Source organism: Xyrauchen texanus, chromosome 17 (genome assembly GCF_025860055.1).
Source record: "Xyrauchen texanus isolate HMW12.3.18 chromosome 17, RBS_HiC_50CHRs, whole genome shotgun sequence".
Classification (NCBI taxonomy): Eukaryota; Metazoa; Chordata; class Actinopteri; order Cypriniformes; family Catostomidae; genus Xyrauchen; species Xyrauchen texanus.
Genome location: NC_068292.1, coordinates 8,407,855 through 8,421,886, shown reverse-complemented (window position 1 = coordinate 8,421,886; position 14,032 = coordinate 8,407,855). Strand labels below are relative to the sequence as shown.

The window sequence follows — 14,032 nt, the reverse complement described above, 5'->3', positions numbered from 1 at the left end:
ATTGTTTTATGAATTCAAATAAAATCTCAAAAAAGCAATCTGAGTAAACACAAAATAGTTTTTAAATGATAATATTATTTATTGAAGCAAAAAAGTTATCCAATACCAATATGGTCATGTGTGAAAATAGTTTATGTAGCAAATGATGTAGTTCCTAAATCCCCAAATCTATGAAACTGCATTCATAATGGGGGCAGAAGTGGCCGACCTTCCAAAATGTATCCAAGAGCACAGCGACTCATCCAGCAAGTCATAAAAAAGCCAAGGACAACATCCAAGGAACTGCAGGCCTCTCTTTAATAAATGTATTTAATAAAGTTCACTGTTCATGACTCCACTATCAGAAAGACACTGGGCAAAAATGCCATCCATGCAAGTGTGGTGAGGCTAAAATCACTGCTAACCCAGAAGAACATTAAGGCTCATCTGAATTTTGCCAAAACACACCTTGATGATCCTCAAACCTTTTGGTAGAATGTTCTGTGGACTGATGATTTGAAAGTGGAACCTGTTTGGAAGATCCATTCCACAAAAAGAACAACAAACCTCCGGTCAAGCATGGTGGTGGGAGTGTGATGGTGTGGGGATGCTTTGCTGCTTCAGGGTGACTTGCAATAACTGAGGGAAACATGAATTCTGCTCTCTACCAGAAAATCCTAAAGGAGAACGTCCAGTCATCAGTCCGTGAGTTGAAGATCAAACACAGCTGGATTATGCAGCGAGACAATGATCCAAAGCATAGGGGTAAGTCCACCTCTGAATGCCTCAAAACACAATTAAGCCACTGAAGATGGTCCAGAACACAGCAGCGTGTCTGGTTTTCAATCAGCCAAAAAGACCTCATGTCACCCCCTCCTTAATTCACTCCACTGGCTACCTGTAGCAGCCTGTATGAAATTCAAGGCTTTGACTTTGGCCTTTGGGACAGCCATTGGAACAGCACCCTAATAAATCATTTCACTCTGCCAGGTCTATGTCCCCATTCGTCCCCATTCATGCTGTCAAAGAATCACAAACACAAAAAGGCTCAAAGTTCATTTCACGATCATTCACTTTCTCTGTTCCTTTGCGGTGAATGAACCTCCACAACATCTACTGATACCATCTCAACATTCAAGAACCAGCTGAAAAAAACATCTGTTCTGCGAGCGCTTAACCAATCCACACTAATTGCACTAACAGTACTATTACACTTAACTTGCACTTACTGTCTTTCTTCTGCACTAGCTCCTATACAACTCAAGCCACCTTGAGAACTTGGCAATACAACACTGCAGATATCGCTGAACTTTGTATGACAAATTGCTTGCAATGTTCCTCATTTGTAAGTCACTTTGGATAAAATTATCTGCTAAATGTAAATGTAACCATTCAAACCTATCAGCTTTCAGTACCAGATTGATGTGTTATCATGACCACACAGGAAGTCGGCATGCTGTTTTCGAAGGTTCCGGTTCCCAAGGATACCTTTCTGACATGTGCCACTTCCCACCAGACATTTTTGCATCGGTTTTAGTGTGTTAACTTACCACATTTCTCGACCAGCCTGAGACCCAGGTACGTTTCCACGTTGAAACCAGAAAGTAATTTAATTTGTTTAATCAGTGATGATCGTGATTAGGAGGTTGTACTTTTCCCTCTATCATTTCATTTTTACCCGATTAATGGTTAGGTTCAGGTTTGGGTTTGGGTTGGTGGGTAGAATCCATAAAATATGAATTCCTCTTCACTATATGTGTATGTGTTTCACCTGTACAGCTGAAAGGAAATCACTTCACAACTAGCTTTTGGCGACCTCTCCTGGACATAAATCTATCTCACCTATAAGGCCTACAACACTACCTGCATAGGGCACTGGGGGCAGTGTTTTAAATTTTGATAATTTTGAAACCCGAGTGCCCAAGACGTCACATACAAAATTCTGAACCCTCAAGCAAAACCCTTGGATCTTAATGCACCCCCCAAAACATGGGTTGTATCTCCATCCTCCGATTGGCATTGCCAGCAGGTAGGTGTGTCTTTAATACCAAGCCTATACAGTCTAGAGGGGGTCCAATAGAATCTATATAAAATCTTGAACTGCATAAGGCAAACACTAGCATCTCTAGATACAGACTTGACTTTTTTTTCTCCTTCCTCCAATACCAAGTAATCTCTTCAGAGAAGTTGAAGCTCCGTCCCCCAGACTCTGAATTAACAGGGAGTAATACACTGATGACTCATGACCTTTTCCAAAAACAGCAGTCACCTCTCCCAAAGCATCTGCCACTTTATGGGTGTGTGTGCTACTCCCCAAAACAGTACACAGCATGTAGCACAGCTGTAAATACCTATAAGATCTGGGAATCCCAAAATGATGACCAAAATTCTCTAAAGATCTCAACACTCCACTCTCATACAGGTCACCGAGTGTAGTAACCCCCTCACAATCCACTCTGACCAACAGAAAGGTGACTTGTTGATACATAATTTGGGGTTCAGCCATATGCTTGAGGTAACATATAAATAAATGTCAGAATTAAATACTCTGGCCACTCTTGTCCAAATCACGTGCAATTGTAATATAACGGGATGTGACTTAACTTCTCCGGTTAGTTTGATAGAAAGGCTTTGCAATGGCAAAATAGGGGCAATGACTTCCTGTTCAATAGAAAACCAGGGAGGGGCTCTTTCAGGTGGAAGTGACCAATGAGCCAAATGCCTAATAATAAAACAAGTCTGGGATGTTTACCAATCCAAATGTAAGACTTCACTATGCTATGAAATTGCTTGAAATAAGAGTGGGGGAAATCTATAGGGATAGACTGTAGCAGGTAGATGAATTTTAGAATAGAGTTAATTTGAATAACATACATTTTCCCAATCATTGTTAAATGTAATGATCCCACCTGTCCACATCGCTCGAAATGTACTTACTGGAAGGTGCCCAGCTGGAAGGCTGTTACTGTACGCTGTCAGAGCCAAAGCTTCAGATTTAGACAAATTGACTTTGTATCCTGAGAACTTGGAAAAGGAATTAATAATTCTGTGGAGGCAAGGCTTAGATCTAGTAGGGTCAAAGACAAATAATAAAATATTATCTGCGTAAAGCAGAAGCTTATGCGCCAATACTCCTGCCTCCACCCCTGGAATTTAATCTTCCTTTCTTATCACGGCTGCTAATGTTTCCAGGGCAAGATAGAACAATAATGTGGAAAGGGGCAACCCTGCTGAGTGCCCCTATTCAGAGTAAAATAATCTGAAATTAATCCATTTGTTTGTACCGCTGCAACAGGGTGTCTATAAAGTAACTTAATCCAACCAATAAATGTACACCCGAACCCATACATTTCCAAAATCTTAAAAAGATAATCCCATTCTACCATATGAAATGCCTTTTGACAATCAAGTTAGACTTTGTTTGGGACATGTAAATACTTTGCGGCCATCCTTTGTATCTATTCTCAGTTTGGCTGGAAACTTCATTGCAAAAGTGATCTTCCGTTGAGGCATTCCTTGCATCAATCGCATTTCTCTCTTGTCGAATTAAAAAATCCGGGAACAAGAAACTATTGTGATTCTTCCAAGAAAGCTTTCCTTTGCTCCTCACCTCGTGCAACACGAGATCTTTATCGGATGATCTAAAAACAATTGCCAGAATTGATCAGGCCTGTTTCCCTCAGCCGATCTGTGAGCCAGGATTCTGTGAGCTCACTCGATTTCCAGCTTATGGCCTGTTATGTCCAGCAGACTCGGGAAGAGCTCATCTAGGAATTTCACCATACCTCTGCCTTCTTCATGCTCAGGAATTCCAACAATCCGTATATTATTCCTTCGGCTCCTATTTTTGAGCTTGTAATTAACGTGACAGGTGAAGAGAAACTTTCAAAATTTGCCAAAGTTTAGATGAAATAAACATGATTGGAGGAAAAAACATGGAAGACAAAATGACTGGATCATATATAAATTTGACTCAATGCAGAAGAGGATGAATTACTGTAGATGTTACTGTATATGGAATGATGCCCTCCATTCATTGGACCCCTAGTGTCGCTTCTCCAACACAACGTGGAGAGAGCGACAGAAGGGGAACATCTAGGTTACGAATGTAACCTCCGTTCCCCGATGGAGGGAACGAGACGTTGTGTCCTTCCCGGCCACATCGCTGAGCCGAGCTGCTGTAGTGGCCGGACCATTTCCAGCTCCTCAGAAAAATCCTGAATGAACTCTAGCATTTGCCTCGCCTTTGTACCCGTATGTCCGGGGGCGGGGTATGCAATATACTGTATAGACTGCAGCGACCGGAGACTTATCATTCGCTACTGACCACATGCCTAAATGCCTAATATTATCAGAAGAGCTACGGCCCCGAATAAACCCCACCAGATCTATATATAAATAAGAGATGTCAAAACTTTACTTAATCGGTTAACCAATATTTTGAACACAATTTATACATCTAGCTGGATCAGGGAAATTGGACAGTAATTTTTACACTTGCTTGGATCTTTGTCCTTTATAAGAATCAGACTGATCCAGGCTTGTGTAATAGTTGGGGGAAGCTTTCCATTCCTTAATGATTCTGTATAAACTTATAACAAAAGTGGAGCCAGTTCTGTAGCATAAGATCTAAATAATTCAGTGGCAATGTCATCTGGCCCTTGCCAGTAGGCAGGGCCTTAATTACCTTGTCAAGCTGTTTTATATATCTAGCCAAAAGTTTTCCTGCTTTGTCCCCCGACTCAAAGTATGACTGTCTTGCTCTGAATAAACAAAACTCCACCTTCCGTGACAAAATTGTATTACATCTGTATTTCAATCGGGTCAATTCTCTGAGGCCATCAGACAACATATTCCCTTCCAACTCCACGAGCTCTTGTCCTTTGGATTTGTTGATGAATGAGGCACTCTGTATGATCCGACCCCTAAGAACTGCCTTAAGTGCCTCCCAAGCCACACACAGAGGATACTGAGGACCAGTTGGTCTCCATATTGATTTCAGTCTTTAACATTTTCTGGAATTCAGGATTTTGCAAAAGGTATACTTTAAAGTGCCAACTATATCATAAATTTTTCTAAATATATGGCAACACCTCTAAACTCACCAGGGCGTGATCTGAGACTAAAATGTTTCCAATTGAGCAATCAACAACAGATGAAATGAGGGATTTAGATATATAAAAATCTATTCTAGAATAAATCTTATGGACTGGTGAAAAGAATGTATATTCCCTACCAGATGGGTTCAAAAGTCTCCAAATATCTGTAAGACTAATATTTTTACACATCCTGTGAAGCGTCAATGTTGCTCTAGGGGGCTTACACACTTTCGCTTCAGATCAAGCATTGAGTCCATCAATAGATTAAAGTCTCCTGCCAATATTATATCATGAGGGGTGCCAACGGTTTGCAACATCCCTTCAAGATCTACAGCAGGGGTGTCCAAACTACGGCCCGCGGTCCAGTTTTAATTGGCCCGCGGCAAATTCTGAAAATGTAATTGAATATGGCCCACACAAGAAGCTTGAGCTCAACTCTGTTGCACTTCTCAGTTTCAACACTAGATGGAGCCAGGCAGCCAGCCACAGAAACGGTGCTTCTCAACCGTTACCGCTAGAAAAACTTTTACCGCGAGTCACCAGAAATGGCAGCACCCAAGAAACGAAAAATAGCAAGTGAGTGTAGAAGATTTCAAACAGGGTGGGAAAATGAATATTTTTTCAAAGAAATCAACGGAAAGTGTGTCTGTTTGATTTGCAATGAAGATGTTGCTGTGATGAAAGACTATAATGTCCGTCGGCACTATGAAACCAAAGAGCTACACATCGTACACCGGTGCCGAACGAACACAGAAAGTCAAGCAAATGGCAGCTAGTCTGCAAGCTCAACAACAGTTTTTTTTTCGTGCTAACAAAATACAGGAAAACGCCACAACAGCAAGGTATGAAGTCGCTAAACTTATTGCCCAGCACGGCAAACTGTTCTCAGACGGTGGTTTCATAAAGCAGTGCCTCATCAAAGTCACAGAAATAATGTGCCCGGAGAAAGTGCAGGATTTCAACAACGTGAGCTTATCCAGAAATACAGTGGTGCGGAGAATCGAGGACTTGTCAGCTAACGTGAAACTTCAGCTGAGAGACAAAGCTGGTGCTTTTGATTTTTACTCGATAGCATGCGATGAGAGTACAGATGCTACAGACACTGCGCAGCTGTTAATTTTTTTGCGGGGAGTAGATGATCATTTTTGCTGTACGGAGGAGCTGCTTGATATGATGAGCCTAAAAGGCACAACGACGGGTAGAGATATTTTTGAAGCTGTGTCAGAGGCAGTTGAAAAGATGGGGCTTAAATGGGACAAGCTCTGTGGAGTAACAACGGATGGAGTTCCGGCCATGACGGGTGATCGCAAAGGAATGGCATCGATGGTGTGCGCCAAGGTAAAAGAGAGCGGAGGTGAGGCTTTTAGGATGCACTGTATAATCCACCTAACCTTAAAATAAAACATGTTTTTTACTATACATTGATATGTACACTGAGTGCAATGTTCTTCACATTATAGGTGAGTTACAATGTTACGACCACCTGTGCCACCCGTGCACTGTCGTTCCAGTGCACGGGCAATGCAGTTCCAGTTATTAACCTGACTCTTTGCAAACACACACAACTGACATTGTATTTAATTCATACCACACTTTTTACTTTAATAATAAACAGTTCTTTATTCATTTTAAATGTTAAAACATAAACTGTTTGTTCCTGTTCCTTTTTATGTTGAGACCTTGAGTAACAAGCCAGGTCGTAAAAACGCAGTATTCATGTGTCAATATAGTGTGTGGCCCGGCCTTTGTTTATTTTTCTGTATTTGGCCCTCACAAAAAAAAGTTTGGACACCCCTGATCTACAGTATAAAAAAGCCCTGATCATCAGCATTAGGTGAGTAAATATTAGCCAAAATCAACCTTTGCCCATTAATTTCAGCTAAAACAATAATGACCCTTCCTAATTTATCATTAATCTGTAGAAATTTTTATTTTAGATGTTGATTTATCAATATAATGACCCTGCTCTTACTTGAACCAGCACTAAAGAAAACATGTCCACCCCATATCTTCCCAAAATGTTCAGCTTCCTGCAGGGAAAGATAAATTACATGAAGAAACACTATATCGTATTTCTTACATTTAAATGAAATAACCTTCCATCTTTTTATGGGGTGCCCCAATCCATTCACATGTGGAAAAAGACAATCCACTCATATTTACATTTGACATTTTGATACCCCCCCAAAATGTGAGCCAGGATTGAACCCCCGGACATGGCTTGTTGAGCACGTTACCAGTGTCAGTTCAATATTTTTTAACAATTTTAAATAAAGAATAGGTATTGTTTACATTGCAGTTCTGCAATGATGGGTCTCTGAGGATTAAACTGTTATTTTATCAGGCAAAGATAATAAACTGTTTAAGGTTTATAAAGGGGTTCATTAATGATATTTATAAATCATTGATATGCAACATCCTAGAACCAAGATCAGATCAGCCCATTTTATCATCGCTACATTGGCTACATGTTACATTTTGTATCAATTTTCAAATTCTGATAATTACTTACAAAACTTAGAATGTTCTAGCTTCTCAGTACTGTCCACTTCCTGCAGTTCAATCGATTTCCTATAGATATTAACATTGCCCGCCAAAAATCTACTCAGTTTATTAAATTAAGAAATGACATTGCCCACCAAATATCTACTCAGTTTATTAAATTAACACATGGCTTGTATTGGCATTATGGTGTACACTCAGATGGGAACTGGCTCCCCTAGCTGACCTTGGCTGATCTTGTTTTCTCCCAATGTTTTTTTTTTATCTCTTTCTCTCCTCAAACCAGTAACTTATTTTATGGAACTTACTTTTCCACCAAATTAACATCTTTTAGAGTGCTTCATTCATTGCCTTACCCAGTCTTGCTAACTGGGGTCTTAAAGACAAACAATGATTAAGGCATGACTTTCAATGACATTTTTTCAAAGAAACTACTCATTATGGACATTACAATATTTCTGTAAAGCTGCTTTGAAATGATTTGTACTGTCAAATGCGTTATGCAAAACATAAAAAAACATGCATAAAAATTGAGATTTTCATGTTATACCTGCCAAATATTAAGCCACTTTTTCACAGTTATAAATGCTTAATAACATTTCTACAACATTGGTAACCTATGAAAATGTAGCTAAACGTAAAGTGGAAACCTGTGAAACATCTATTAAATTACAAACCTATGAACTTAAATTCAGAGACTATTTAGCACTTCTGTTTAAATGAGTGGGAGTAATTGAACTGGCCAATAGTCAAAGGATGTAGAGAAGGAAGTTCCGCCTCACAGATAAAGCTTTTAGTTAGAAATATCTCCTGTAAATCAACTCGAGTATGCGCATGTGTATTAGCTGAACCAGCCAGAAAACTAGTGTTTTTTGGTGTGATCCAAATAAAAGAACCACAATTAATGGTACCAGTGTTGTCAGAATTTTACTGCTGATTTGAAATATTTCTTTGATCAGAATCTTAACTAACCGTCTTGGAGATTTCGGTCTTTCCCCATTCAAGTAGATAGGAGCTGTACTTTCATGCTGCTTGATTACCGAGAGTTTTCCAAAGATGGCCGCCGTTTGACTGACTTCCCTTGAAAAAGGGACTTTGATAGAGTTCAGTCTGGTTAAAAAGTAATCAGTTTTTATTATATGAGATCTGCTGTGAATGAGCATGAAGAGCTGAAAAGTGTTTTTACAGAGGAAATAAAGTAACTAAGACTACTGTAGTTATGTTAGGACAGCATATGGAGTAGCACCATTCTTTTGACATCAACATGACAAGGAAAATGACAACACAAGTGTTTGCAGTGTTTACATTACAGTCATGAATAGAAAGAAAAATTGCATAATCCCACCTTTGAATCTACTATAATAATCAATAATAATAATAATAATAATAATAATAATAATAATAATAACTAATGCTGTCAGAGTTCAATATTTAACGCATGCGATAAATTAAAAAAGTTTAACACGTTCATTTTTCTTAATCACAATTAAAACATTTACCATTAATACAGCATTAACCAGTATAAACACTTGATGGGAGGGATGCCCAGAGTCAGTACACTGACGGACACACACAACAGCGCATCCCTGTCAGTGATAAATGATGGAGAAATGATCTTTTAACACTATTTGATGTACAAAGCCCAGATGGGACCTATGTAAGGCGCATTTTAATTACCACAGAAACACGTTAAGTCTTAACTCTCACCAAAACACAGAATGAGACGTTTTTGTCTGCAAACGTGGAGAGTGGACTTCAAAGTGGCGTTGGACACGTGCATTGCTGCCCTGATGAGAATCATTAATGCAGATTGCTGTAGGAAACTGAATAGCCACAGTCTACCGGATGATTAATATTGTGGAGGATGAGAGTTTATGACAATTTAATTCCCATTGCCATGAAAATGCAGCCTATGTGGGGACTTGTTCTTTTAATTAGTCAAAATCCAATTTAGATGTTGGAAACGTTTAATGTTTCTTGAATTGGTGCTACTTTACAGCATTTTTTTCTTCATACTGTGGAAGGTTTTGTTTGGAAAATGTTTACAAAGCATTATATTGTTGCATATTGTTTTGTTTACTTTCCTAATATGGAAATAAATGCATTTTGACAGGAAAAGAAGTATATATAGTCAAATTTCAATATTTTTAAAATCTGCGATTCATCGTAATTAACTACAAAAAAATTACGAGATGAATCATGATTAAAAACGTTAATCTACTGACAGCACTAATAATAACATAAAATAATATTTTTGCTGCATTGTGACATAAATCAGGAAGTAGGGCAATTTATGGATTTGAAGTATGATAAATGTGTTTATTAATAACATTTTAGTTATAATGACTCACTATTAAGCAAGGCTTGGATGAAATTTGTCAATTATACATGTTGCTTTAATTGCATATAAAGAATTTATAATTCTTTTAAACTGACTTATTAGTAATTTATGAACCTTTTAATAAACCCTAAAAAAGGGAACATAATTTAAAATATTACCCAAACTTTTGACAAGCCTTAACCCTTAACTTATTTATTTAATGTTAAAGGGGGAAAACCATACTACAATCAAACGTCCGCCTTTGCTTCTTGTCCTCTTTAAAGACTCCTATTGTTTTCCATTCTTCCTGTAATTGTATCAGATGGTGTGTATTTTCCGCAGCAGGGCATTATTTCATGTGTCTTTCAGGATTAAGGTTAGAAGTATGACAGAGTGAAAGATCACCATCTTTAGGTTTAGGACACGTCTGAACAGGCTCTATACCATCTCAGCAGGATAGTTACGGTTTAAGAATGATGTTGTTGTGTTACTAAAATAATACACCTAATACCCCTTCAGACGCACCCACGCACTGCTCATGACACATGCTTACAGAAGCCCTAAACTATTAGGAATTAACAGACTGAGAGTCAATTGTTGGGCTAGAAACTCATTCCACCTTTATTCTTTAGCAGTTCAAGTGGCAAACCACAAAACTGACACTTCAGTGTGCCCTTTGTATACAATCAAACTGTTAATTTATTCAAATGTAGGATTTGTGGTTGTTGTCATCCTGTTTCATTTGTATCAACACCTACTATATATATATGTCCTATCAGTCTCTATAACTGGAAAATACATTTTTCAGCACTCAATGATACAATGAGATAGAAAAACAACTCTGTTTGCTTGACTGAGCAACAAACAGAGAATATGATTGCATTTAATGTACATGTACTTGGTCTACAATGCAGATCACACATAAAATGTAATCCAATCAGAATTGAAACTAAAGTACAAGTGAACAGATGTTAAAATCAAGAAACTTTGAGAAAACAGAAGGATAGTTCCAATCTAATTTATACAATATAGTGAACTATAGAGACCGTGGACTGTGGCATTCTAGTCGATCATGTTTGTAAGGACACATGATTTTAACGCTTCTGGTTATGGAACAAGTGAAGGTAAACACACTGGAGCTGATGCAAAAATACTGTATAGGATATGCCTCATGTTGGTGAGTCTGCACAATGTGGCCAAACCAAGCGTACCGGAACTCTTGGAAATAACATTTTGCTTTGGATAATTGCATTAATGTAAATGTTGTTCTCACCAAGATTAATAAAAACTGTAACACTTTACATTAATGTTCCCTTTTTCAAGGGTTCATAAAGGGGTTCATTAATGACTAATGCATTATAAATCACTGATATGCAGTAATAACTGCCTGAATAAAAATAGAGACTGTCATGCAATACTTTCCAATAAGGGAGCCATTTATCCCTCATATTTTATAAATGTTTAATAGCAATTATTCAACATTAGTAACCAACATTAGTAACCATTAGTAGTTCAAATGTACACATATGACGCATTTATTAAGGAGTTTTTAACATTAGAATCATATGTACATAAAGTTGAGTATGGTTTAATGCTCACCAGGCTTTATTATGGTACGTATATATGCTGTGAATGAACATGAAGATCTGAAAAGTGTTTTTGCAGAGGATTTTATGTAACTAGGACTAGTTCAATTCGGACATCACTTGAGTAACACCATTCTTTTCAAATCAACATGACAAGAAAAGTGACAACACAAGTGAGTCAAGACATTACAATCATGAATAGAAACACAAAGCGGAGTGTAGCAACGTGACATAATGCCTCCATTCAATAGACTACAATAATCATTTTTGCCACATTTTGACATAAATCATGAATTAGGCCATTTTAAGTTTTTGATTAATATAAGTATGAATATGTCTATTGATTAAGCATTTATAGCATTAAAATTCTCACCATTTGGCAAGTATTTCAAGAAACTTGCCCTTTTTATTCATGTTGTTATAACCATGTGATTTATAATGCATTTGTTAATTACTTGTTAAACTTTAATAATCACCTTTATAAACCCTTAACAAGTGGAACATTACTGTAAAGTGTTATTATAAAATTATGTGTTGTAGAATTACTGTGAATGATTATTGTTGTTGAGGTTATTATATAAAGATGTTCAAGCCGTTAACAAAAGATGTCATTTCAAACAAAGCACACAACTGTTTAGAGTTAAGTTCAACAAGTGTGATGTTGAGATGTGAAAAGAAGGAACTAAGTAGGGTGCATCCTACATGAATCAAGAGCACATTTTGATGAATGAATGGTAGCCAAAAGGAGGCAGTTGGATATAGAGTATGATGATGCATTGTTGTATTATGAGCTTAGTTTCTTTCCTATAATACATGTTGCAGATGGGGTGTGACATCAACCACTTTCAGTAAAAATACACCAATCAATTCATGTGTACTGCAAAAATTAATTATTAACTATTCCTTTCTTATCCTTTCATTCTCACCTTATTTATCTGTACTTAAAATAGGTCACCTGAACTCCCCTATCAGCTCTAAAATAAGATTGAATCATAAAAGAGTGTAAATTAATTGCACTCTCCGCCCATAGCCTACATTATATGTGCACTGTTAGTGGAAATATGTCAATTAACGTGAATGAAACTACTCCAGATAGATGTTACCACGAGCATTTTTGGTTACCCGACGAAATATTTTTGATTCCCCAATAAACGTGAAAGATGCATTACCTTCCAGCCGGCAGAGCTGTTGCTGTCTCCTTTATCTTTGAAATAGGGCACATGTCGGACCATCCAGTCGTAGATCTGTGACAGGGTGAGTCTTTTGTCGGGTGTGCTCTCGATGGCGCGGGTGATGAGCTCCGCGTAAGACTGGTTTCCCCACGCGTTCCGCCGGGACGAGCTCTTGGTTTTACGCAGCGCAGCTCCGGTGAAGCCTTGAAATCCTTCGGCATCCAACATCATCATCCTCCTCATGCACGATGATGAAGAAACATGATCCGACTCCACTTTACAGATGCTCAGATCGAGCGACAGATCCGCACTCAGCTCACACGAGGAGTCATGCCAGCTGCACGAGCGAGGTCTGCTCTCCATATCCACCTGATGAGCCTCCGCTTCATCCTCCTCCATCATCATCATCATCCTCTTAAACTGATGGCAGGTATATGTCGTCAGGTGACGTCGTGTTGTCAGAGGGAAGGGAGCGGATGTAGCAGTCGAGCGCGCGTCATGTTGAAGTGTGATTGCAGTAATGGACGCATGTGTTCATCTTGAAATCAGTGTGTGTGACCGTGAAGCGCATGGCGGCTGCAGCATCAGTGGCGTGATGACAGACCTCATTGCAGTCAGAGCGCCGGAAAAGTTCACACTGTCTGCACGAGACATGCCCTGATACGTGTTTGAATATGTACCCCCCTCCAAACGCGATACGTACCATGAAGTGGGACAACACTATTCTATTCTATTCTATTCTATTCTATTCTATTCTATTCTATTGAAAGGTTCTGATGTTATTCTTTAGGGTACTGTGTGGCTAAAGGATCCACAGGATAAAAGTCTTTGAATTTATTTTCTTCCCAAACACTAAATAGCAACAAAATCTACCACAGCACTTTCCTAAACACATGTGTACACTGCATACACTGCAAAATAAAATGTGATCCATGAGATCTTTGCATGTAAAGGTATATTTTGAGACAATTTGAGCTCATTTTTAATAATTTTTATTAAATGTAGCAAATGTATTTAATGAAAATCCCTGACATTAGCATTTCTTTTGAGACAAAATACTAATTTGTAATTTTCTGTTCTGTTTAAGGTCATTAAAACAAAAATGTTTCTCCTGTTGCAGGGGCTAAAGGGCCTTATACACATTGTTTTTTTTTAAAGTGGGGCAAATATATTTGTTATGTAAATGTTCAATGTGGGCTCAGTGACTCATTCAATCATAACAGAGATTATTTTGTTTATAGAATACTTAAGATGTAATAAAATGTAAAATGTGTTTGAAATGACAGGAAATGGTTGCCTTTTTTCTGAAGTGGTTATTTTGAGTAAGCATCATCTTAATTTGTTACTCAAAAAAGCATCTTGCTGTCTCAAAAT

General features: G+C 38.1%; 1 protein-coding gene across 1 annotated transcript in view; it reads right to left on the bottom strand.

Moving 5' to 3' along the window:
• LOC127657715 (forkhead box protein O1-like) overlaps positions 1-13,567 on the bottom strand; it is a 53,715-nt gene extending 40,148 nt beyond the window's left edge. Inside the window, exon 1 of the mRNA XM_052146559.1 lies at positions 12,656-13,567. Coding sequence (XP_052002519.1) covers positions 12,656-13,069 — 414 coding nt within the window. The 5' untranslated portion in view covers positions 13,070-13,567. The remainder of the gene's footprint in view (positions 1-12,655) is intronic.
• Positions 13,568-14,032: the final 465 nt, after the last annotated feature.